The sequence below is a fragment of the Chionomys nivalis genome, chromosome 8 (genome assembly GCF_950005125.1).
Source record: "Chionomys nivalis chromosome 8, mChiNiv1.1, whole genome shotgun sequence".
Classification (NCBI taxonomy): domain Eukaryota; kingdom Metazoa; phylum Chordata; class Mammalia; order Rodentia; family Cricetidae; genus Chionomys; species Chionomys nivalis.
Window position 1 is genome coordinate 23,124,068 of NC_080093.1, and position 26,606 is coordinate 23,150,673.

Sequence of the window (26,606 nt, forward strand, 5' to 3'; positions counted from 1 at the left end):
TATTTAAAGAAAAGGTCTCATAATGTAGACCTTATTAGTCTCAAACTTGTGATCTGCCTGCCTTAGCTTCCCAGTGCTTGGAGTCCAGGTGTGTACCACAATGCTCGGCACAAAACTTTAACTGAAGGTAATCAGTTATTGTACCAATGTCAGAACACAATTTATACACTTAAAAAACAGAAGTATTTTTACCATTTATCATAAACATCTTTTGTGTCTTCCCCAAGGTCATATAACAGTAAAGCGGAGAGACCTGGCAGCTGCTCCTTACCCTTTGTCTTTCGCATGCACGTCAGCCCCATGCTGCAGCAGGTATTCCACCACAGACACTCTGTTGTACCCAGCTGCAAAATGGAGTGGCGTTGACTGACGTCCTTCTATGTCTCTACAGTTGACACTCTGAACAGTACACAGTTTCTGTAGGGTTGAACACACCACAAACATGATGCTACATAGTTTCATGTCTTGTTCTAACACAATTTAATAGAAATTTCAAATGCCTGCCTTATTTTCTTATTTCATTAAAGAAATTATTTCAGAAACTATTTTTATTTTTATTTTAGCTTGTCATTTATTGAGAAATTCTTCTGGTTCTTTCATATATGCTTTTATCTTCTATTTTCTTCTACTTTTTTGAAAGGCGGTACAATTTACTATTTACATATTGATAATGTAAATTCAAAGAATATCATTGTAGCTTCCATTTGGTGGTAAACACAATAGCACACTAGATCATAGCAGCACTGAGGAAAATTTCAGAGTCCCAAATCTGTATCTACAGATTATTACTTCACGAAATAGATAAGTCAAATTGCGATTTATATTACTTGAATTATAAGTCTTGCTCTTTCAAAACATCAGATTTTTGGGTTATGTACCTAGATACACATTTCTGTACCTAACAGGACACACAACACAAGCAGTAAGACAACAATGTGTGTACAGCACAAGTCAAAACAGAGTCTGAGGGAAGGTGACTCTAGGGAGACTGCAGCCGGATGGGATGGACAAGCAATCTGGTGCTCTGTAGGAGAAGAGAAATGTTCGGTCCAGCCGAGGAAGAGACCTAATGGCTCTGAGCAATGGCAACACTATGCTCACACAATAACAATGGATCCATAGGCAGAAGGGGAAAATGAGTGAACAAGAAGGAATCTGTGCAGACACCTGCATGTTTTATGTGTCATCTATAACAACATAAAACTTCTTTTTCTTGGTATTGCTTTTAGACAGGATTTTCCTAAATAACTCAAGCCTTAATCTTCCTGTCTCTTCCTCCCTACTGTTTGGATTGTGAACTATTACGCCTGGTTCATACTTATTTATCCATAAAATAATTTTTATTTTATTTTTTTTAAAGATTATATTATGTTCCTGAATGTTTTGCCTGATGTGTGCTTGTGCTCCACATGTGCACCTGGTGTACACGGAGGTCAAAAGGGTGTCACATCCTGGAGTTAGTTATACATGATTGTAAGTCACCACCTGGGTGCTGGGAACTGAATGTAGGGCCTCTGCAAGAGCTGCAAGTGTTGCTAAGTTCTGAACTGTTCTTCAGCCCCTTAAAATTCTTCTTTTACAGGGACAAGTGTGCTCTTTAAGACAATTACATTTTATACTATAAGAATACTAAAATTTGCCAATGTGATATTTTCTAAAAATATTATGTGAAACTAAAGGTCCCCACCCCATTTCTCAGTGTTCCTTATTGAAGAAGAATTGGTATTTTTGTCCTTATTTAATAAGGTTCATTGATGTAACCATATAGATTAAACAATGCCAAAATAAAAACCAAAGATTAACAAAAATTTAAGATGGTATCTTACCTTTACAGTTTCTACGTCACCAGCCTTTGCAGCTTCAAGCAGCTGTCTGTCTGTCTCTGAGTGACCTGGTGAGATGCCCTCTAGAAAGAGGGGAGAAGAGTTAATTTCCACATAGAAAATAAAACCAAGATTCAAAGGAGTTATATTTTACAAAGTAGTTTCTGAGTTTGCTGGCTTATATATAATCACCACAGGAGAAAAAGCTAAGGCTATTAAATCTTTTGAAAATAAACACTGAACAAAATGTCTAAGCATGCTAGTTGTAATATGCTATTTAGTGGTGTAAAGAACATAACCGTAGTGAAAGCTTGCCTACATTATAACCAAGCCATGTGTGAACACTGGTAAAGAGCACCCAGCAGATAGGCCAGGCAGTGGTACACGCCTTTAATCCCAGCATTCCAGGAGGCAGAGCCAGGTGATTCTCTGTGAGTTTGAGGTCGACCTGGTCAACATAGTGAGTTCCAGGGCAGCCAGAGAAACCCTGTCTCGGAAAACAAAAACAAAGAGAGAGAGTGTGTGTGTGTGTGTGGGGGGGGGGGAACGGGAGGAAAAAGAAAAAGAAAAAAGAAAAAAGGCAGGATCTATGTAACCCTGTCTGTCCTGGAACTCAGAGAGATGTGCCTACTTCTGCATCCTGAATACTGGAACTAAAGGTGTGCACCATCATATATAACTTGAGTGTCCTGTAGTGATATTTTGTTTATGTTTTAACAAATAAAGCTTGCCTGAAGACCACAGTGCACAGCTAAGACATTAGAGACCAGAGAGTAGTAGGCACCTTTAATTTCAGCACTTGGGAGACAGAGGCAGGGATCTGTTAGTTCAAGGCCACCCCAGGCTACACAAGATTGAATCTGTCAGAGCTCACACAAAGGTGATCCCAGCACTTGGGATCCCACACCTTTAATCCTAGCACTAGGGAGGTGGAGACAGGAGTGATATGGCTGGGTGGAGAGAGGAATATAAGGTAGAAAGGAGACAGGTGCTCAGGGCAGTCTGAGGACAAGATCACCCCTTCAGTCTGAGCACTGATAGAGGTAAAAAGGTCTCTCTAGTGGCTGCACTGCTTCTCTGATCCTTCAGCTTTCACCCTCTAATATCTGACCCCAGGTTTTATTTATTAAGAACAATTAGAATTCGTGCTACAGTATCCTGTATTTACTCAAAAAAACTGGGCGGAATTTGCTACTGAACAAGTCCTAATTATAATTTAATGACATTTAAGTATCAAATATAATGAGCTAAGAATTTTAAATTAGGAAGGCCAACATTTCTCAAAAATTTTCTGTTTATTACCAACTCCTACACCTAACACCTGACACGTGAAACCCTTAAAAGGTTACCCTTTAAAAAGAACGCCAGGGAGGCACCCGATACCTTGAAGCAGCTGCTGCACATTTTCATTTCCCATCTGCAAGGCAGTGAAACCCTGGAGGGATATGATGTTCGGATCACACCCATAGCTCAGCAGCAGGCGGCAGGTCTGCAGATGGCCACAGTGTGCGGCTCTGTGTAATGACGTCTGTCCAAGACTGTCCAAAGCATTAACCTTAATAACGCAGAAGACACTGAAATGAGCACTGTGGAGCACCATCTAAAGTCATCCAATACCAAAAGTTCCGTTTCTTTTCTTTTTAAAAGAAACCAACTGTCCAATTCCAAATTAGGCATTTTCCCCACCTCAATACTAGAGTGCAAATTCCCCAATCCATGAAAACTGGTATCGGAATGAAGATCCAAGTTTGGTTTAATATGTGGGTTGCCAAGTCCAGTAAATTAAACATTTAAAAAAGTTATGTTTAGTTTTAAAGCATTTATGAATTCACCCTATTTAGAACTAGACATTGATTGAAAAAGCTGTGTTCATTGAAAATTTTTTTTAAAATTTATTATGTATACAATATTCTGTCTGTGTATATGCCTGAAGGCCAGAAGAGGGCGCCAGACCTCTTTACAGATGGTTGTGAGCCACCATGTGGTTGCTGGGAATTGAACTCAGGACCTTTGGAAGAGCAGGCAATGCTCTTAACCACTGAGCCATCTCTCCAGCCCCCTGTTCATTGAAATTTTACAGGTCTTTGAGACACATAATTTTTATGATTGACTCCAAGATATACTACAGTCAGGGACAAGTCCAGAGGTGAGCTAGTATTGAAATTCTCATTCCTACTTAATTAATCTTTTATATCATGTATCATGTAGAATATTATGTGAATAAACATACAATACATCTACAATGGAACACTCACCAGTAATACAGAGGCACTGTTGACATGCTGCTTTATCACCAAAATATTATACTAAATGGGAAAATCTTAGACTAAAGAGTAAGCATTTGTGATAGATAAGCCTCAGAACAGCTGTTACTGCTCTTGGTAAAGAATGCCCGAGATGAAGGACTTTTATGGATTGAATTCAGGGCCTTACACATTGAGACAATCTACCATTGCAGTATCCACTACCCACTTAGTCTGTGTTTTTTTTTTTAATAGATTTTGATTGCATAGCATATTGTATATGTATATAGGTATAGATTTGTTAAAACTCAGCAAATAAACATTGAAGATTTGCACATTTAATCCCATATAAATTTTGCACCTACAGAAAAACTGTATTTAAACATCTAACTTTAGTTGATGTGCATACACAGAATATTTAGTATGTGCACAGTAATCTGAAAATGTGTCAAAAATATGACAGGTTGATGAATAGGTAAGATACTATAGCTGGTGATAGTATCAAAGTAGTGGGTACAGAACTATTCTGCTGTAGAATTCTTTCAATTTGGCTGTGTCTTTTAAAGACTACCTCTAAGACCACCTCATTTCCATTCTGCCTCCTTATCATGGAAATAATTCAATGTATAACTAATTAATCCTATGTCCACCAGTGTCTCTTGAAACATTGGTCAATTAATAATTCATGTCATCAGAGAATATTTCAAGATGAACATAGTAAGAGCTCAATAAGCATAAAACTAGAATATGAGTGCCAATGATTACAGAACTGAAAGCTTATTTAAAATGTTCAGGGCAATGTTTACTCACATACTAAATCATATTTTTTGGAAACCATGCCCTGAAAGCTTTGAGTGATATATATTAAGGTGACCAACTTTTGCTGGTTTGCCTGGGACTTCTTCAGTCATTGCACTATGATACGGGTTTTTAGAAACTAGAAGTCCTGGACAGAAGAAGCAAATGAGTGGTCTCCAATCACAATGGTCCCACTAAGTCTCACAACTCAAATTCAACATGCATCTGTACTCTTCAAGTAATGTGCCACATGTAAGGAAAAAGCGATCCAGGAAGGCACAGAGCAGAGAGAGACAAATGAGGATGCCAAGCAGTCAAGCAGAAACGAACTTTATTTTATTTAGTAATTTACAGTAGGAAAAATCACGCTTATACATTATCAAGAACTTCCCGAAGCCAGTGGAGATTAGGACATTAAAGATAACAGAAAAAGAAACCAAAAAATTTAAGCAGTTCCTTGAGTGGGTAGAAATCCAAGGAAGGAAAAATAAGAAAAACTGACCTGCAAACCCAGTGAGGACAAGGTCTCAGGCCACTCAGGGCCTGTTTTCCCCTCCACTCACAGAAGCTCCATTTCTGTACCACATACTAAATCTTCACTAAAAATTTTCTTTGAAGGTGGTAAAGATCTTTGGATTGAAAACTGGAAACTACTGACTGTCATTTCTGCTATGTACATCTTTTACCGAGCATTTTTTAAATTAAAAATTTGATATTTATTGTCCGTGTGTATGTGTAAGCATGAGGAAGTCAGAGGACATCTGGGACTCAGTTCTCACCTTCCACCATGTTGAGGCAGGGTCTTATTGTTTCTGCCAATGTGCTAACTGGTTGGTGAACTGGCCAACTTCCCTGTCTCTCTCCTATTTATCAGAACACTGAGATTACAGATGTGTGCCACCACACCTGGCTTTTCACATGGATACCAAGAGATCCAATTCAGGTAGTTAGGCTTGAATCGCAAGCACTTACTTTACACACTAAACCATTTCTCTGGACTCAGTACTAATTATAGTTTAAAGTTATTGGGCAATGATTTACAGCTTTAATGGAGTAGTTATTCCATGGGTAAAATGCTTTGTGCATAAATGCCAACTAAACAATGTTAATTTATCAATATGGTTATATGTTGTTTTAAGTCAAATTATTTCTTTACTTGTATTCAAGTTCTTTGTCTTAGTTACAGAAATGGTTGAAAGTACAGACTCTGTATTGGGAATAAGAGGAGCTATTATATTAATAAAGGAATTCCAGCTGCTGGTCAGAAAAGAAAACCAGGGTAGGACTGGTCGCCTGCTATAAGAAGCGTTCTGTGTACTATTAAGAAAAGGTTAAGAATAACTTCGATCAGTGAATTAAAAGGAATGGAACAAAAAGGACATACAGGAATATGTACATACAAATAGATACATAAATTTCCGAACAGCAACAAAAAATAGATTTGGGAAATTGTCCATAGGACCTCTTCCTAATATCTGTGTATTGAGGAGTGTGTATGTGTGTGGATGCACGATGGTCAAGAGTACAGCCTTAGGTGTGGCTCCTCACCCTCTACCTTGGCTGTACAGACTGGGAACTGCACGTGCCAGGCTAGCTGGCCTGCAAGTATTTAAGCACTCTCACCTCTGCCTCCTGTTCAGTCACAGGAGCACTACTACCTCCTGCTTCATGGGTTCTGGGGATCTGAACTCAGGTCCACACAACTGCGTGGCAAGTACTTTATTCCCCAGCCTGGATTGTTTTGAATTGTAAACTAAGAGAAAAAAAAATATTTATGATAGAATGAATAGTTGAAGGAGCTAGCTTGGCACTAAACAGAAAGTAACTGGCTGGATTACCAAGGTTACCAGAAATGGTGTATTATACCTTTGCTTCATGCTTCACCACTACTTCAACAACGTCATTGTGAGCTTTTTCAGACGCCACATGCAGAGGAGTCAAGAATCTTAAAGAGAAAAAGCCAGTCACAATAAGTATATCTTCCATACGAAAAAATATCAACAACATCTACTGTTAAAGGTATACTTACTCTTTAGTCTTTTCGTTGGTGTTTGCTCCCTTTCTTAGCAGCAGTTCACATATTTGCTTTCTTTTGGGATATGGAGATGCAGCAGCACAATGCTAAATAATTCAAATTGCAGCATTAATCAAGGACCATACAGAACCATTTTCACTTAAGAACACTTGTGTTTCCAATCAAGGATAATAAATGCAATATAATTTCTTTGTTTTTACTCAACTTTGCTCTTAAAAGACTTTCTACTGGAAAGAATGTGTAGTAATTACAATTCTGACATGCTGGAAAATTCCACAGATCAAATACTATGTGTTATTAAATATTCTGGTAAAACTTTGTCCTCAATTTTTTACAATGCCACTACTAATAGGATGAATAACGCTACATTTAAAAGGTTAAGTAAAGACTTGAGTATTGGCATTTCTTCTTGCAGTGCTAAAGATTGAATCCACAGTTTCATTAATGGTAGCCCAGCTCTTCCACTGAGCTATATATCCTCAGCCCTGGGTTTGGGTTGTACCCCATCTGTTCTGTTCTGAATTCTGCTGGTTTAACAGCACCGATGAGCTAGCTGCTAAGTTGTGTTATCTTCCTTAACTGGTTGCTGCAGCAGAAAAAGGAGCTGAATTACCTGTTTGGCACAACCTGTGTTATCTGTAGCTGCAGCATTTCTGAGTATTAAGGTTGAAAAGAGAAAGGAGGGAGGGATTTGCCTTTTATAAACATTATCTATGGTTATGGCACAAATCTTTACAATCTCAACATCCGGATAATACTTGGGTATAACTGGTATTCAGTATCTGACTAATAATTGACCAAATCAATGTGAATATTTGTCAAAATGCAAATCTGAAAATTGTGGGCAAAAAATTCTGATTAAAATTTTAAAGCAAAGTTGCTCTATACATCTACATACAGTGATTATAAAATATGTTGGTTTTTTAAAGATTTATGTATTTATTTTATGTATATGAGTGCTCTATCTGCACGTACGCCTTTTTTGTCAGAAGAGGGCATCAGATCTCACTATAGAGGGTTTGAGCCACCATGTGGTTTACGTTAATTGAACTCAGGATCTCTGGAAGCGCAGTCACTACTTTTAACAGCTGAGCCATCTCTCCAGTCCCTGTTCTGCTATTAGTCATAAATTTTGTCAGTTCCTCAATTATGCTCTTGATTCATTTGATTCATTTTTTGATATTGTTGTAGTCACCAAAATAATTCCTTCACCTTCGTTAGAGTGAAGTTTAACAGGTACACAGTTCTTTTGACACACTAAGGACATGTATTCTGAATAAAAAAAAAATGTTTATTTCCAAGAAGTTTTTATTATACTCATAACAATTTAGAGTCCTACCCTTCTGTTTATCCTAGGGAATGGCCTGCAATCTGCACTACAACTACCTATGAACATTTAAGTCCTAGCACGTTTTAAAGTTAAGGACATGATGCTTACAGCAGGATACTTAGAGGAACACACACACAGTACATTCTTTCATCTGTGCTGTTTTCCTTTCATTACCTGAGACCACTATGATCTGATATTACACAGAAAAGCTCCAGAAATGCATGCTTCTGAGAAGTGTGATGAAATCCTGTCCTTTGCACTGGGATGGGAACCATTATCTTTGTTCAGAGTACACAGGCTGCATATGCTGCCTGCTCATTAGTATGTTCACAGCTGTCTTTTACTTACTGGCCCTAAAGTGTGGGGATAGTTTTGCTGGCAATTATGATATGGCAGGGGCTGGAGAGATGGCTCAGCAGTTAAGAGCATTGGCTGCTCATCTGGATGACCCAGGTTAAATTCCTGGCACCCACATGGCAGCTAACTGTAATTCCAAGATCTGACACTCTCAACACGTACATGCAGGCAAGAACCCCAATGCACATAAAGTAAATAAATTTAAAAAGCGTTAAGTGGCAAATTTCATAGTTTATATTAAGGCATAAGGAAGAAAACATATTATCTACCAGGCAGCCTACTTTACTCATTTCCTTCTACCTAAGGAACATCGTGAAGCTTATATTACAGAGGTTCCTATTTTCTTTTGGAATATCTACTTTGAAGGTAGACCATGCTTCTGTATTTCACCAATCATCTGGCAGCTCCTGGAATTCACTACACACAATTACTTTATCACAGTTCTACAAAGGTCACCTCTCTCACTCCACGCCCTGCCTCCACTTGATTATTTCAGATAATCTTGTTAGTGTGGCTCAGACTAGCCTTAAACTTGCGGTCCTCCTACCTTAGCCTCCTGGATTCCAGGTACATAGTATCATGCCTAGTTTGTTAATAGACGTAACTCTAAGATACTTAATTCAATTTGTGGAAAACCACAAATGACCAATTGTATGTTATATATATAATAAAAAATTACACCCAACATGCAAGAACGTGGGATTTTTTTTTTCCTTTAGATAGGTTCTTAAACTACTAGCATTATGTTTTGCAGGATGTCCATCTTTCTACATTACTTAGAGTAACTGAATTTAGTTCAGCAGGGCAGCAAATACCTATTTCAACATGAAAGGCTGAGGGAGGGCTACCACACATACAAGGCCAATCTGGGCTACATAGTAAGATATTAGACTCACAAAACCAAAACAACAAAAACATCAACCAGCCAACAGACGAGTATTTTAAAAAACAATGCCATCACTAATATCAGACATTATGATTAGTTTTGGTTATTTTAAAAGCTTAAGTCTGAAACGTTACCAATGCTGTTTCATGTGTTTGAGGATGTTTGAAATTCACCATTTCCAGAGAAAGATGTTTTTTGATTCTTGTAACATCAGCTTCCCGTGCAGCCTGCAGCAATGAGTGGCCTTTGAATTCATCTAAAAGAAGAAGCATTTGCATCCACATGAAATTATCACAATTAACAAGGCTTACCTAGCACAATAGTAGTATTTTTTTGAAATTATTTTAAAAACAATCTCCAAAATAGCCAGATTAAGGTTGCATAGATAAGACTAATAGTGATTAGTTATTACTATTATTAACAATGGCAGACTAGTTCCCTTTAGTCATGGCTCAATTCATTCCCAAGTCTATACATAAATTTAGGCCAAGGAAACTCCATGGTCTGCTGCTATTCTATAACTGGATTAGAGATCATCTACACTACTGCATCCCAGAGTGTTCTGAGGATTTACAAAGGGTGACCATGACCCCTATGCTAGCATTCCAGCAGTAGAAGATAGTCTTGCTCATGCCTACCAGGTAACTATGGATCAAACACATTGGCTCATCAGTTGCTCCTCAGGATGAACAACATTAAAGAAAGCATTTCCTCAAAGTTTCTTTTACTTATTAGAGAGCTGGAGAGATGGCTCAGTGGTTAAGAGCACTGACTGCTTTTCCAGAGGTCCTGAGTTCAAATCCCAGCAACCACATGGTGGCTCACAACCATCTTTTACTTATTAGATCTGAGAAATTATGAAATCACTATCATTTACTGTTAGAATAATGTAAGTTCAGTTCACATAGTTCATTTCTATGTAGTAATACTATATCTAAATCAAGTGCTTATTTCTTACTATATTTTCTTTAACTACACAGGAAACCATAGAATTTGGCCGAGGTAGTAAAGAGCATTATATGTCATAACCCAGGGACTGTATTTATAAGACAACAAACAACTTTTTGTAAAATGAACTAGCAAGACCCAAAGATATGGGTAAAATCCAACTATAATTTATATTTCTTAAACTGAAAAACTAGCCCAAATATATTTTTACACAGTATTTAAATTACCTATGCTAAACAGAAACAGGACAGTCTTCTATAAAGAAAATATTTTACTATTTATACATTCCCAAAAGAAAAGAATTGTGAAAAAGAAAAAAAACTCATTCATTTAGGTCATGTATTTTGCTAAGTATTATATGGCGTTTTTGTTGGTGTGTGCATGTGCATATTTTCCCAAGACAGGGTCTCACTATGTTGCCCTGGCTGAACTAAAAAGATCCATCTACACCTGCTTCCTAAGTGCTGGGATTAAAGGTGTGTGCCATGGCACCCATGTTGAACATATACTCACATGACAATCTTTCCTTCAATTGTGGAGTGGGAGCCAAGTCTATGGCACTTTTATTGTGACAATTCAGCAGTGTTGGATCTGCCCCGTAACTCAGGAGAAGAGAACACACTTCAACCCTATTCTTAGAAGCTGCCTCATGAAGAGGAGTAAACTGCCACAAGTCCATTGCATTTACACAGGCACCATGCTGGGGAAGAAAAGGTGTATGGTTAATGTTCAATTCTTAAGAGAATTTAGACTAACCCTGTGTAACTTAACATTCAAGTTTAGTAAAGGGTATTTTGCAGGAATCTCCCTTTCTTTTTGCAGGTATAATTTACATGCAGGGAAGCAGAACTCTTAATGCGTATAGCTTAGTGAATTTTGAAAGATACAGATCCATTCCACCACAAGAAACAAGATTCATATTTTTTTGTTTTTGTGTTTGGAGATGGAGATTTTCTGTGTAACAGCCCTGGCTGTCCTAGAACTCACTCAATAGAACAGGCTGGCCGTGAACTCAGAGATCCGCCTGTCTCTGCCTCCTGAATGCTAGGATGAAAGGTGTGGACCCCTATTGACACAGAATGTTTTTATGCTTCTTTCATTGGCATTTTTTTGCCCTGGTTTTTTATTTTATTTATTTTTTTTACATTTATTTATTTATTTTGTTTACAGTGTTCTGCCTGCATGTATGCCTGTAGGCCAGAAGAGGGCACCAGATTTCATTAAGGGGGTTGTGAGCCACCATGTGGTTGCTGGGAATTGAACTCAGGACCTCTGGAAGAACAATCAGTGCTCTTAACCTCTGAGCCATCTCTCTAGCCCTGCCCTGGTTTTTTAGTATCATATTTATGTATTCTTGGATCTCATAAAAAATGAAGCACAATAGACTATGTGTGTTTAGCTTTTTCACACAGTAACGTTCCTGAGACTTGGGCTGCATCACTAGTTTGAATTGCTGAGGAGCTTTTTTTTTTTTTGGTTTTTCGAGACAGGGTTTCTCTGTGGCTTTGGAGCCTGTCCTGGAACTAGCTCTGTAGACCAGGCTGGTCTCGAACTCACAGAGATCCGCCTGCCTCTGCCTCCCGAGTGCTGGGATTAAAGGCGTGCGCCACCATCGCCCGGCCGCTGAGGAGCTTTTTATTACATTGTGGTTTACTTATTAGCCTGTTACTGGACAACTGGACGGGAACAAGAAGAGTAAGGCAACAGCAGGAGGAGGAGCCTGAAAGAATAAGATTCCTAAATGTGGTTTGACTCTTCAATACTATGCTTCCATTAGCACAGAGTTAAAGTAATCTTTTAAATAGCTAACATCACATATTATACTTGGGCAACTTAAAAGCTCTAGTTTTTTTTTTTTTTTTACCCAGGTAAATATTTTTTTTAATTGCATGTGTCTGCATGTGTCAGTGTGTGGGGGTACATGCATCACGGCAAGGTCTCTGGAAGCAGGCTGCCTGAGGTACATAATGTGGGTACATCCAAACTCCTGTCCTAGGCAAGATCATGTATGCTGTTAACCCCAATCATCTCTCCTGACCCAAAACTCTGGAAGGTTTAAAACATGAAGTAGACATCACATCTTTTGTGCTATTTTTGTGAACTTAGGTCTTTTTGCTGACTCTTATTAAATTTGATTTATAGTGGCTTCAACCAAAGCTTGTTCTCACTTATTCTTACATACTTCATGTCAACAGCCTGCCAATTTTTATATATCCTTTCTAATTTTTATTTTGTTTTATTTTGTTTTTCGAGACAGGGTTTCTCTCTGTGTAGTTCTGGCTGTCCTGGAACTCACTCTACAGACCAGGCTGGCCTCAAACTCAGAGATCTGCCTGCATCTGCCTCTGACTCCTGAGTGCTGGGATTGAAGCTGTGCATCACCACCATTAAGCCTTTCTAAATTTTTTATTAGTCAAACCTTTATTGTAAAGTAAGTCACAAAGAAAATATTACTCAGTGAGATTAGCCAGACCCAAAGCCACACAGTCTTGGTGAATGGGTACATCTCGAGCACTCATCCTGAAGCTATGGAGCTTTGCCCTGGACCTTATTTACATTTTCAATTATATTTTTACTGCCTCCTCAACACATAAAGTAAACTAAATGCAAGAGTTAAAACCAGAAAAACAATTAGCTTTATATTCTCTAGTTTTATATCAAACCAACATTAAAACCTGGATCACAATAAAGTTACAGACAGATGACCACGTGGTGGTGGCACAGACCTTTAATCCTAGCACTCAGGAGGCAGAGACAGGCAGGACTTTGTGAATTCAAGGCCAGCCTGGTCTACACAAGAGCTAGTTTCAGGACAAGCTCCAAAGCTACTGAGAAACCCTGTCTTGAAAAACAAACAAACAAACAAAACCAGTTATAGACAGAACCTTAAGGCAGTCTATTAGAGTTTCTGACATTCCTCTCAAGTGAAGAATAACAGTCAACTCTTGGCAGAGATGTTTAGTTATGAATCTGACAGAATTTCCCCTCTTCAGATCAGACTACTTGATTTTTTGCACTTAGAGGCTTTGAAGATTAAAGTTGAGAAAATGCCTTGCTATCCTTTAAAAAACATTTATTTACTTATTTGTGATACTTTGATACAGGGTCTCACTATGTAAACCTGGCTGGCTTAGAACTTACTATGCAGACCAGGCTGACCTCAAACTCACAGAAGATCCACCTACTTCTGCCTCCAGAGTGCTGGGAGGGATTAAAGGCAAGTGCCAACATTGTTATGCTTTAAAATTTTTTCAAAAAGTATATTTATTGCCAGGCAGTAGTATAATATACATACAATGTATAGTATAGTATAATATAATTTACAATAAAAATACTCCCAAGTGGCAGCACTCGGGAGGCAGAGACAGGCAGATCTCTGTGAGCTCGAGGCCAGCCTGGTCTACAAAAGTTAGTTCTAGGACAGGTTCCAAGGCTACGGAGAAACCCTGTCTCAAAAAACAAAAAAAGTACATTTACTGTCAGTCGGGTGGTAGTGGCGCACACCAAACCAATCCGCCAACCAAACAACCCCCACCACCTGGCAAAAAAGTATATTTATCATCACATTAAATTACTATGCGCACACACATGCATGTGCCACAGTACACACACAGAGATCAGAAGACCACTTGAAGGAGTTGGTTTTCTACTACAATGTGGAACCCAGGGATTGGACTGAGGTCATTAGGCTTGGCAGTAAAAGGCTTTACCCACTAAGACATCTGGCTAGCCCTCGTTGCTATTTTTGTATCTGCTGGTGCCATATTTCATTATTTAACTCAGGGATGTGATTTGGTACCCCCTGTTCCTAGGTATAATGAGTGTTCTGGTCATGGAATGCAGTCACTGAATTAATGTCTTCTGTTAACCAGACTCTTTAGCAAGGGTTGTCAACCTGGTGTTTGCTCAGGACCTCTGTATGTATTTTCAATCTTATTTTGGTAAGTCCCTGATCCCTCATCTCAATTAACACTTTAGTGTGACCTTTTTAGTGCCACTTTTTATTTATTTTTAATTTTTTGAAGAAAACAAATTATCTTTTTCATTTTACATACTAATCCCAGTTCCAACTCCCTTCCCTCCTCCCATTCTCTCCACTTACCCCCACTCACAACAACTATATATTTAACATTGCATGGTATCTCAAAAATCTGAAGGCAATCAAATGCTATTTTATCAATAATCTGCATGTTATGATTATAATTATTCCCACTTTCTACCAAGCACCCAAAACAAAGAATAAGTCAGAAACACTATGCATTTCAAATCATTTTATGTAATTATAGAAAATAATAAGGCACAGAAGAACTAACCTTGACCAGAAGTTCAGTTACTTCATAATGACCGTAAGAACAGGCATTGTGTAATGGTACCAGATCACTGCAATGAAAGGGAGGGAAAAAGCCCTTTATTACTGAGTCCCTAAGTCTAGGGCAATCTTCAAATTGTAATTCCTGAGTCTCTTTCAAGTCCATATTCCTTTTCTCCCCACCACTACTACTCATAACTAGTTTGGGCTTACATAGTTACAACCTAAATAAACAACCTCTAAACCAATTTATTCTCTAAACTCTGGCCAGATTTTTATAAAGGTAAATCCCTTATAGGCATTCTTGTTTTATTATCATTGTTCTTCCTTGCTTTCTTTGAAGAGACGGTTCTAACTTTTAAATTTTCCCTTATATGAGGTCTCACTATATAGCTTAGGCTGGCTTGGAACTCACTATGTAGACCAGGCTGGTCTTGAACTCACAGACATCCACCTGCTTCTGCCTTCCCAGTGTTGGGAATATAGGCGTGCGCCTGGTTCTGTTCTAAGTTAACACAACACACACAAGGTTCTGAGCTTTTCTCTGGCTTTATAATTCTTTGTGTATCTGCACATGTACTTTTCCTAGGTATAGATTTCCTTCCTTCTGTTGTTCTGGCTCACATATCCTTTTCAGATTTATTCTGAATAAAACAGGTCTTCTTTGAAATATCTTTTGAAATTCTGTAAGGCAAATGCTACAGTCCTCAGTAAACTGAAGCCAAATTCCTTTGTAATATAATGGAAGAACACTTACACTGTATAACCCTAACATTCTGGCTTCTACCTTTAAGCCTCTCTCCCTCTTCTTGGGGATGAGCTTTACTAACTGGCACAAGCACTGCCAGAGCAGTTTCTGGTAATACACAGTTCTTTCCTTGCCTGAATACCAATTTCACTGCCACTCACTAAATATTTCTGCTTGAATTTCTACATTCTCATGAAACCAAGAGCTCTAAAAGTTAGCACAATGTTTTCTGCCAAACCATTTCCCCCCCTATACTTCAATATATGTGCTGTGGGTCTAACTCTCAGTTTCAGGATGCTAAAGTTTTCTCTGTTCCTCTCATCCAGATCTTCACTATCTCTACTTTTCCACTGCAATGGCAACTGCTGTTAGAAATCCTAGCTGTGTTGAAGCTCCCTCCACAGTGCTCACTCTTAGCCACTGCTGTCCTCACTTCTCATCTCCACCTTTCCAGTATCCAACAAGTATTATCCCATAATGCATCTCTCCTTAAGCTCCTTTGAGAATAAAACAAGCTCCTCATTTCAGATCATAAAATGCTTATGACTGCAGAAAAAGGTTGAGCTCCTTATGGTAATAAAAACAAAACTTTTCTAAAACTAGTTTGTTTTTTTAACTAGTTTCTCCAATTCTGTTATTTGTCCAATGTGAATCATCTCCCTCTGCTTTACGCAAGTTAGCTTTGGGTGTGTGCATGTTACTGTTGACTGAGCTCAGGCCTTTGTGCATGCTAAAACATGAGTCCTACTGCTCGGCTACATCCCCTCCCTTTCACTGGGGGTGGCATGGCACGAATATCTTACTAAATTGCCCCAGGCTTGCCTCAACTTATGATCTTCCTCCCTCATCCTCCCAAGGAGCTAGGATTATAAACCTGTGTCATCAAAGTTGGCTTGTTTACCACTTCTTAAATGTACTATCTGTATTTTCTTATAGAATCATATTCTTTATCTAAAGTCTGCTTTCTATTTGTTTATTCATTTATTTTTGAGTCTCAGTTCCAAATAGCCCAGGCTAGCCTGAAACTGTTATGCAGCCAAAGATGCCCTGACCTCTTTAGTCTTCTGACTATACTCTTCCAACTTAAAGGATTATAGGCATGTAGCATCACACCCTTGCCTTGAAGATATGGGCAGAGCATATATCTTCTAAAGGATCTCCTAATAACTCCATTCATCAGTCTCTACTTATCACTCAAATTTATGGGGCATCTTTCACGAGCTGAGTGGTAGGTTTAATACTTTAAAATCCCTATGGTGCTCAGAACAACTTGCATCTTACAAAAGATCACAATTTCCTTAAACAGCAACAGGAAAAAGTTTTCATTAAGGAGATAGTGTATTAAAGGACGCCAACAAGAAGGCCTCACTTTTGTTCAAAGCTTACCCTTTATCTTTAGCATGGACATCAGCTCCATGTTGCAGTAACAGTTGTACAATCTTTACTCTGTTGTATCCTGCTGCTAAATGCAATGGAGTTGACTGAAACAGTAACCAAATAAACTAATGAAATTCACATAATGGCTGCATAACATGTTTGAAAATACAAAAACCCAAACATAATACAAGAAAATCTAACTATGATTAATCATTGCTAATAAACAACACACTTCTTTTTCTTTTTTTTGGGGGGGGGGGGGTGGTTTGAGACAGGGTTTCTCTATTTAACAGTCCTAGCTGTCCTGGGACTTGCTCTGTAGACCAGCCTGGCCTCAATTTCAGAGATCCACCTGCATCTGCCTCCTGAGTGCTGGGATTAAAATCATATGCCACAATCGCCCAGCTCAATTTGGTTAGGAAATTAACATATATAGTAAGCATAGCATAAATTTTAAAGTTCATTATTGCAGAGATAATATGCAATAAATGTTCATTATCAATGAGTTTTATTAAGAATCTCAATTACTATCTAAAATTAAAAAGAAAATACCAGGACTTTATAATAAATATACATTCCTATCACCAGATGATAAAAATTCTAAAAAAAAGAAAAAATCATCAAATCAAGTACCTTTCTGCCATCACTTGCATGGCAGTTGACATTCAATGGTGTAAGCAGAGCCATCATTTTTTCCTCATTGCCACTCCTAGAAACACACATTAAAAAAAATGCATTAGTAGCTTATACTATGTATCATAACCATTAAAAATAAAGTCTTCTCTTAAAGCATGCTTATGGCATTAGACAATATTTTTTAAAGATGAGGTCTGTCATATTCTGTAGCACAGATTGTCCTGGAACTCTCTCTGTTGCTCGAGCTATCCTGAACTCATTGTAGGCTTACTGACTCTGTCTCCCATGGATGGAGATTACAAGTGTGGGCCATTATCACATTTGGAGGTTGGGGTGAAGAACCAGAGATTCACAGTGAAATCTGTTTTCTTTTAAAATATCTTATTTTTGTTCTTTGTAAATGTGTTTGTGTTATATATGTGTGTGTGTGTGTACACAATACAACACATACATGTTTTGTGTGCTGCCTATAGAGGTCAGAGGCACCAGATACTCCTGGAGCTGAAGTTAAGGGCAGTTTTTTGTCCTCTGATGAGGGTACCAGGAACTGAACTTGGGTCCTTTGCAAGAGCATCAAATGCTTCTAACCACTGAGTCATGTCTCCATCCCCTCATAGAGATTTATCTGCCTTTGCCTCTGAAATGCTGGAATTAAAGATGTCTAGCAAGAATTTGCTTTTTAAAGATTTATTTTTAGTTGGGCAGTGGTAGTGTACACCTTTGATTCTAGCACTCAGGAGGATGAGGCAAGTGGATCCCTGTGAGTTTGAGGTCAGCCTGGTCTACAGAGTAAGTTCTATGACAGCCAGGGCTACTCTGGAGCCCAAGGAGATGAGGAGTGGGTATAGGAACCTCTGGAACTAGAGTTATAGATGGTTGTGAGCTGTCTTGTGGGTGCTGGGAACCGAACCTGAGGCTTCTGCAAGAGTATCAAGTGCTCCTAATCACTGAGTCATCCCCCGCCCCCACTGTGGAGTTTTTATGGCACATATACTTAAGAGTAATACATACCTGGCACTTTCCAAGAGTTCATCTTTCTTATAGTCACCTGTGAATTGGGGGGTGAGGGAGACTATCAGAAATAATGGCAGTTACTTAAATGGACATCATACTAGGTAAAGGCAAAAATACATGAAGATACATGAAGTAGATATAGCTCAAACCAACCCTGCTAACTTAAACTAGAGCTGTACTAATGTCAAAAGATTTCAAGGAAATGAATTCTAGTTCAAACAGCCATACTTTTGAAATAACTAGAATAAAGTATTTTTAAAGAATTCCTTAAAAAAAATCATTATACCAAAAACATAATAGTATATAAAGAAATACATTAATTGTCTGAAAAACTTGGGGATTTTAAAAAATATACTGAATACCTGAAGCAACACATGTTTATCAAATCTTCTGTCAATACAATGACAAATTTAAATACAAATTTGAAAGAAAAAAAGGCTTTATTGTTTTTAGACAAGAATCAAATTCAACTGTTGACAGACAGCAAAACAGTAAGTAAATTACATCATGTTCAAACTCTACTTGAGGTCATTACCTGCATGAGGGAGTACGTCTACCTAGCCCATTAAGTATTTTACTCTTCCTGAAACAATCAAAGTGCACACAGACTTACCAGTCAGAACAGCTTTGGCGGATGGGTCTGCTAAATCCAATGCTGTTCTCCCATCTGTATTTCGGATGGTTGGCTCAGCTCCATGCTGTAAAAGCACTGCAAAAAATAGCAACACTACTTTTCAAAATGGCCATCATGGCAGTCTGAGCTAATAATCAGTTTCTTTCCTTCCCTCCTTCCTTCCATTCTCAAAATTATAAAAGTCCCAGTACAGAATTCTCAAAATTATTTAAAGACTTTTGGTATACTGATAATATGGTAAATCCATAAATTTAAGAAAATATAACATACTCAATTATTTAATACACTAAGAGCATGGTAAGTTTTCTCTATTCAACAAAGATTTTTCTTGGCTATTTTTCCCCTGGTGATAGGTGATGAAGGGTGGTAAGAAGTATGTGGGGGAAAATGGAACTCTGGTCAAAGTTTTTCTTACTGCACAGGAGTACTGTCTATGGCAGAAAGACTCCTCTATCATCAACTGTCCAAAGCTGTACACAGACCAGGCAGAGAGCTGGAGGATTTAAAACCTATGTGAACACAACCATGCATTTGTGTGCACTTGCACACACAGAAGCAAAAAAAATAAAAGTTTTTTGAAGAATGGAAAGTTCAAGGCTTATCTGGGCAATTCAGTGAATGGTGCCTATATTACAACAAGACCCTCAAACCATAACCAGAGTTCTTCACAAAGTCCCTTTCTGTTTCCTAACATTTCTCCAGTACAAAGATGCCAGAAAGTTGAGCCTTGAGACCTGACTCTGGCTAACTGTTCCAGTTGTGGGTTTGTTACTGTGATAAAACCATGACCAAGAGAAACTTGAGGAAAAAGGGTTTATTTGATTTACATTCTATCATTAAGAGAAGTTGAGGCAGGAACCTCAGGGCAGGAACTGAAGCAGAGACAATGAAGGAACACTGCTCATTGTCTTGTTTAGCTACTTATGAAAATAAAGAAACACAGCTAGGGCTCAACTGCCTCAAAGGGCACTGCCCACAGTGGGCTGAGCCAGCTTACATCAACTAAGAACTAAGAAAATTACTGGAGGCAGTCCTCAATTGGGGTTTGGTCTTGCCAGGTGACTCTACTTGTGTCTAGGTGATAAACTTGACCAGCATTCTAATTTACACCATTAGCCATTATCTTCTAATACGCAATGTTCATTTCCACCATGCCTTTATTTGTTCTTTTGTTTGATTTTTAGGGATAGGGTTTCTCTGTGTAGCCCCAGCTGTCCCTGAACTCAGAGATCATTTGCCTCTGCCTCCCAAGCACTGGGACTAAAAGGCACCATGTTCAGCTGCCTTTATTTGGTTCTTTATGCATCTTATCTCTCAAGAGAACACAATTTTCTAGAGAATGATTTTTTTCCCTATTTCCCACAGAATTTTAAGAGTTTTAAGAAAAGACATGCAATAACGAATGGTTTGAGGGCTGGAGAGAAAAAAAAAAGATAGATTAAATCATGAACAGACTTAAATCTAAGTTCAGCCTGGTAGAAAGACAACACTAGACACATTAGATTCAGAATAGTTACAATTTCTAGAAAATTCTGAAAGAAATACTGGCTTACCAATGCAAACATCAATTTTTCCTTTAATTGCAGCTTCGTGGAGAGGAGTATAATTCCAATTATCTCGAGCATTTGGGTCTGCACCATGTTGCAAAAGGAGGTTGACTACTTCAGCATGACCAAAAGAGCATGCATTATGAAGAGGAATAAGACCCCCGTCATCACGTGCTTGCACATTTGCACCATTCTGAAGCAGATATTCAACTACATCCTTCCGTCCAAAACCTAGAAAGAATACAAATTACCCACATTTAAGTTTACCAAGGAAAATGACAAGCTATGCTAAAATGTTTTAGGATAAAAAAATACCATGATCAAGGATTTAAGAACTGTTGAAAAGATGACCTGAAATACATACAACTAACCTTAATGTTTAAACCCAAGGTCTCTCCCTCTGCTAAGTAGCCCACAACACCTTAGTTGCGATTGCTACTAATTTCAGAGATGATTCTAAGGGGGCTAAAAGCTCAAACCCCAAGTGGCTCCAACTATATAATGACATTTCCAAGTGCAAACACCAAGTTCTGCATATTTAGTGTGCACACATTTTCATACACTCCATGTATGTAACTTAAGTATATAAATGAGTACCTAATAAAGAAGTAGCAGACTTAAAGTCTCAGAATCTTTCTGCTCCAGTGGGGTAGATAAATGGAAGGAATATAGAGACAGGAGATAGCTAAGTCAAAATCTGACGCGATTACTGTTCTAATCCATTCCACTCATATCCCCACCAATATTTTTAAGATGCTATTTGCATATTCCCATTTTTTAAAATTTAAAATCTAGTAATAGCCTAGAAATTAACTTCTATTTTATTGAAATATGAAAATTTAACTAGTTCCATCCTGATCTAGATGGTGATTTCTCAATCTTTTTACTACTGCACATGACACTATTAGTAATTAAAAAGAGAAAGAAAAGAAAACATAGACTCCAGTGGCTAATATGGTAAACAGAATCTTAACCAAGATATAGAATAAAACAGGGTTTGTGAGTGTGCTGGTTAGCTTTTTGTCAACTTGACATAAGCTAGAATCATCTGAAAGGAGGAAACTTCAATTGAGAAATTGCCCCTAGACAGAGACCCACATTGGAGCACCAGACTGAAATCCCTAGGTCCAAATGAGGAGCAGAAGGAGAAAGCACGAGCAAGGAACTCAGGAGGGGAGCACCCACACACTGAGACAATGGGGATGTTCTATCGGGAACTCACCAAGGCTAGCTGGCCTGGGTCTGAAAAAGCATGGGATAAAACCGGACTTGCTGAACATAGCGGACAATGAGGGCTGCTGAGAAGTCAAGAACAATGGCACTGAGTTTTGATCCTACTGCACGTACTGGCTTTGTGGGAGCCTAGGCTGTTTAGATGCTTGCCTTACTAGACGTGGAAGGAGGTGGGAGGTCCTTGGACTTCCCACAGGGCAGGGAACCCTGACTGCTCTTCGGGCTGCTGAGGGAGGGGGAGTTGATTGGGGGAGGAAAATGGGAGGCGGTGGCCAGGAGGAGGCAGAAATCTTAAAGAAAGAAAGAAAGAAAGAAAGAAAGAAAGAAAGAAAGAAAGAAAGAAGGAAGGAAGGAAGGAAGGAAGGAAGGAAGGAAGGAAGGAAGGAAAGAAATAAAGAACCCCCATTAAAAAAAAGAGAGAGAAATTGCCCCGGCTGTAGGCACCTGTAGGGCATTTTCTCAGTGGTTGATAAGGGAGGGTCCAGTGCTATAACAAAGCAAGCTGAGCAAGCCAGTAAGCGTGAGTCAGTCCCTGCCTCCAGGTCCTGCCCTGTTTGAATTTCTGCCCTGACTACCTGTAGTGATGAACTGTGATGTGGAAGTATAATAAACCTTTTCCCTTCCAAACTGTTTTTGGTCATGGTGGTTTTCCGAGACAGGGTTTCTCTGTGCAACAGGCCATGCATGGTGTTTTACTGCAGTAATAAAAACGCTAACTGGAACAGTAGGTAAGATTTGGTTCTGGAAATGCTTAGTTAGATGTGCTCATGGGACAAATGTCCAGTGAGTAATAGGTTCTGTGGATCCTAAATTCAGGAAACTGGTCCAACCTGGAGACAGTCATTTTGGAGTTCTGGCCATAAAGCCAGGCATGAATATTAATGAAGCTAACTAGAGAACACTGATATTTTGTTATACAGTGGGAAGCGTATAAGAACCTACAGCACTTCCTCACTTTCTCAAGATCTTTGCTCTCTCTGTGCCCCCTCAATCTTGACACTCTACTAGGTCATTCCCCAGAGCCCCTCAGCACACTTCTTTCTTCCCTCATGGAAAGTCTTCTTCCTGAACGCACATTCTCAGCTCTGCTCCTGCACAACCCAATCAGTAAGGTTTATCTCTTTCTTTTCTCAAATTCAGCCAGCGTCTGCTTCTTTCTCACAGTTGCTTTGAACAGGGTCACTTCCAATAACCATATTCCTAAATCCAAAGGTTTTTGTCTGCATTTGACTAGATACACCAGCAATATTCAACAGCTCACTATTCTTTCCTACTTGAAATACATTCTCCAAAGAGCTCAAGGAGTCATGATTCAGGTCTTCCCCTGATCAGTCATTCATTTAACAAATCATAAGAAAACATCTACTATGTGCCAGATACTTTTCTGGTGTATATGACAATCAATAAGTAAATTAAATCTCTGCCTTAAAAAAATTTGTATTTGTGTGAGTGGCGCGTGCGCACAAATGTGTTTTTATGTACATAGAGGGGCCTTTGGGAAATAAAAGATGGCTTTGGATCCCCTGAAACTGTAGTTATAGATGGCTGAGAGCCATCTATCGGTGCTGGTAAGGAACCTGGGTCCTCTGCAAGGGAACCAAGTGCTCTCTTCAAAACCATTTCTCTAGCTCACCAAATTTCTGCTTTTGAGGAACTTCTTTTTAATTGGCATGGGGGAAGGCAATAAACATAAAAAAGTATGTTAAGAGGTGATGAAAAAAGAGTAGAATGAGTAGTGCTGAAAGTATGTATGTGGGAGAAGACTGCAAAATTGAATCTGGTGAGATCTGTAGTTGGAATCTCCTGTCTACACTTGTCACCTAAGTTCTAGAATGTTTCATCTTGATCCTTTCAAAAGCATCTCTCTCTAGCTCAAAAGGTTTCAGCTTTTCTATACTTCCACTGACACTGCTTTATTTCAGCCACCCGAACTTCCTGCCTTCAACAGTCTTGTTTTTCAGAAGTGGCCCTTTCATTTCTATTTCCAGCAGTCTTTATGGCTGCACACACCAGAACAGAGCTGTTCTTTTATAGCTTTTCTTCTTTGTCTATTTTCTAATACTATGATATAACAATCCAGCAAATATCAACAAACTGTTAGACGCTACATACTGTGAAGGACACTTAGTATGTAGGTTAGGTTTTTGTCAACTTGACACAAGTTAGAGTCATTAGGGAATCGATTGAGAAAATGCTTCCATCAGACTGGCCTGTAGAGTCTATAGGGCACTTTCTTGATTGATGATTGATTGAATAGGGCCACCCCTGGGCAGGTGATCCTGGACTGTCTAAGAAAGCTATCTGAAGGAGCTGCGTAGAACAAGCGAGTACACCATTCCTCCACAGCTTCTGTTTTAGTTCCTGCCCTCAAGTCTTGAGCAACTGTGATGTGGAAGTATAAGCCAAATAAATCCTTTCCTCCCAAAGTTGCTTTTGGTCATGGTGTTTTACCACAACAGTAGGAAGCAAACTAGAATACTGGGGAAATGATCAACAAAGATATTCATGACTCTTTCACTTCATAGACTTAAGAGTCCAGGACCTCAGTTCTGTGTTACATGTCAGTGGTCTCTTTCCTCAGGAGACTAAGACACAAAGATTACAAATATAAAAGTAGCCTATGCTCAGTGAGTCTGCAAACCACAACCCCACAGCACAAACACAAGCACCCACAGAAACAAACCAAACCAACAAAACTTAACTCCACCGTATAACGTTACTGTTTAAAATAGTTCACTTGCTTTCCATGGGCACTCAGACTAAACACTCAAATGCGCCACAGTGCAGGCAGAGACTGCTCTTTAGTTCCCCGGCTGCTCAGACCAGAATAATCACACAGAAACTGTATTAATTACAACACTGCTTGGTCAATAGTTCAGGCATATTTCTAGCTAGCTCTCACATCCTGAACTAACCCCCCCCCCCTTTTTTTTTTAAATCAATCTGTGTATTGCCATGAGGCTGTGGCCTACCGGTAAGCTTCCTAAGGTTCCAATATGTCCTCCCCTTTGGCAGCTACATGGCATCTTTCTGACTCTGCCTTCTCTCTGTGTCTCTCTTTGTGTCTGTTCAGATTTCTGCTAAGCCATTGGCTAAAACAGCTTCTATGTTAACCAATGGTAATAAAACATATTCATAGCATACAGAGGGGAATCCCACGTCACCACAGTGAATTACCAAGAATCCTGGATGAACTGACCTTTGGCACTGTTTCATGCCCTCCTCCCCTTCCTGTTTGTCAAGTATGTTGAAATTCAGTAAATGCTCTTTCCACTCAGAAAGTTCTTCCTTTGAATGTACAACCCTTAGTTTTGTTGCCTATTTAAAAGTCACCACCCAAACAAGGCGACCTCTGACCAGTCTCCACCCAGTCCAACTGTTCTCACCGGACACAGGCTGGCTGAAAGTTCCCTAAGAGCAGGGATTGGGTCTTTGTTGCTCACTGATCTAGTCCGCATCATCTGTCTTTCTCTGTATATGGTGGCTCAGTATCTTCTAGTTTCAAATTCAAGAGCCTCCTGCTTCAGCTTCCTAGGGCTGAGATTATGAGCATGTACAACCAAACTCAGCTTCTGGATGCTAATTCCATAAGACTTGAGAGCTGTGAATGTCTTAGTCATCTTTATTTTTCTGGAGTTCTTCAGAGGATGAGGTGTTTAGTAGTTTGTTGATGTTTGCTTAATACACCATGGTATGAGAAAAAAAGCTAAGAATGGAAACTGAGAATGGTACTGAGAAGCAAAGAAGGAAAATTTCAAGGAGACTGTAAATTTACTGCTTTCATGTCTGACTGTCACCACTACCCCAGCTACATTGTCTTCTACTATTGCCCTCTCCCGTCTATTCAGTATCCATCTGGAGGAAAGGCTTTTAGAAACGGCTTCCTAAATTGGAGAGTAAAACAAAAGAATGAGAATAAGCAGAAATTAGTTAAGTATCCCTCTTAACTGTAAAGTCATGTAATACATCCACCTTTAGAAGAAGGATCTCTACTTCTTCACTGGTAACAATCATTAATAAAAATGGTGACATAAATAAAGGCCGACTCTCACTGAAAGAAGAACTTGGTGAGAATGGCAAAAGCAAAAGTAAGTGTTTAGTTGTTACTGTTACAAGAAATAGCGTTTAGCCGGGCGATGGTGGCGCACGCCTTTAATCCCAGCACTCGGGAGGTAGAGGCAGGTGGATCTCCGTGAGTTCGAGACCAGCCTGGTCTACAGAGCTAGTTCCAGGACAGGCTCCAAAGCCACAGAGAAACCCTGTCAAAAAAAAAAAAAAAAGAAGAAATAGCGTTTAGTGGGAAGATTCCTGTTCCAATGTGCTGGACCTAGCTGAAGGTCAAGTTGTAACTACCTGGCAAAATACCATGAAAAGGGGGTTGCTTGAAGCCAAAATTAGAGGGACACTGACTACAGGTAGTTGAATTTGCTATATTGTTCAAGATCAAGAGCCTGAAATTTTGAACAACTGAAGCCACATCCTAACACTAAACAGTGGTTCTCATCCTTCCTAATGCTGCGACCCTTTAAGATAGTTCCCCGTGCTGTGGTGACCCCAACCATAAAATTATTTTCATTGCTACATCTTAAGTGTAGTTTTGCTACTGTTATGACCTGTAAACATCGGATATGCAACCCCTGTAGAAGTGTTGTCTGACCCCCAAACACAAATCCCAGGTTGAGAACCAC

At 39.0% G+C, this 26,606-nt stretch overlaps 1 protein-coding gene across 2 annotated transcripts in view; it reads right to left on the minus strand.

The window, feature by feature from the left end:
- Tnks2 (tankyrase 2) overlaps positions 1-26,606 on the minus strand; it is a 60,763-nt gene that overhangs the window by 27,638 nt on the left and 6,519 nt on the right. For both annotated transcript variants that reach the window (XM_057777819.1, XM_057777818.1), the window contains exons 2-14: positions 20,692-20,916; positions 19,118-19,213; positions 18,502-18,538; positions 17,488-17,563; positions 16,864-16,958; positions 14,734-14,800; positions 10,934-11,120; positions 9,607-9,728; positions 6,894-6,985; positions 6,731-6,809; positions 3,207-3,378; positions 1,827-1,906; positions 272-417 (exon numbers count right to left, since the gene is read on the minus strand). In XM_057777819.1, coding sequence (XP_057633802.1) covers positions 272-417; positions 1,827-1,906; positions 3,207-3,378; positions 6,731-6,809; positions 6,894-6,985; positions 9,607-9,728; positions 10,934-11,120; positions 14,734-14,800; positions 16,864-16,958; positions 17,488-17,563; positions 18,502-18,538; positions 19,118-19,213; positions 20,692-20,916 — 1,474 coding nt within the window. The remainder of the gene's footprint in view (positions 1-271; positions 418-1,826; positions 1,907-3,206; positions 3,379-6,730; positions 6,810-6,893; positions 6,986-9,606; positions 9,729-10,933; positions 11,121-14,733; positions 14,801-16,863; positions 16,959-17,487; positions 17,564-18,501; positions 18,539-19,117; positions 19,214-20,691; positions 20,917-26,606) is intronic.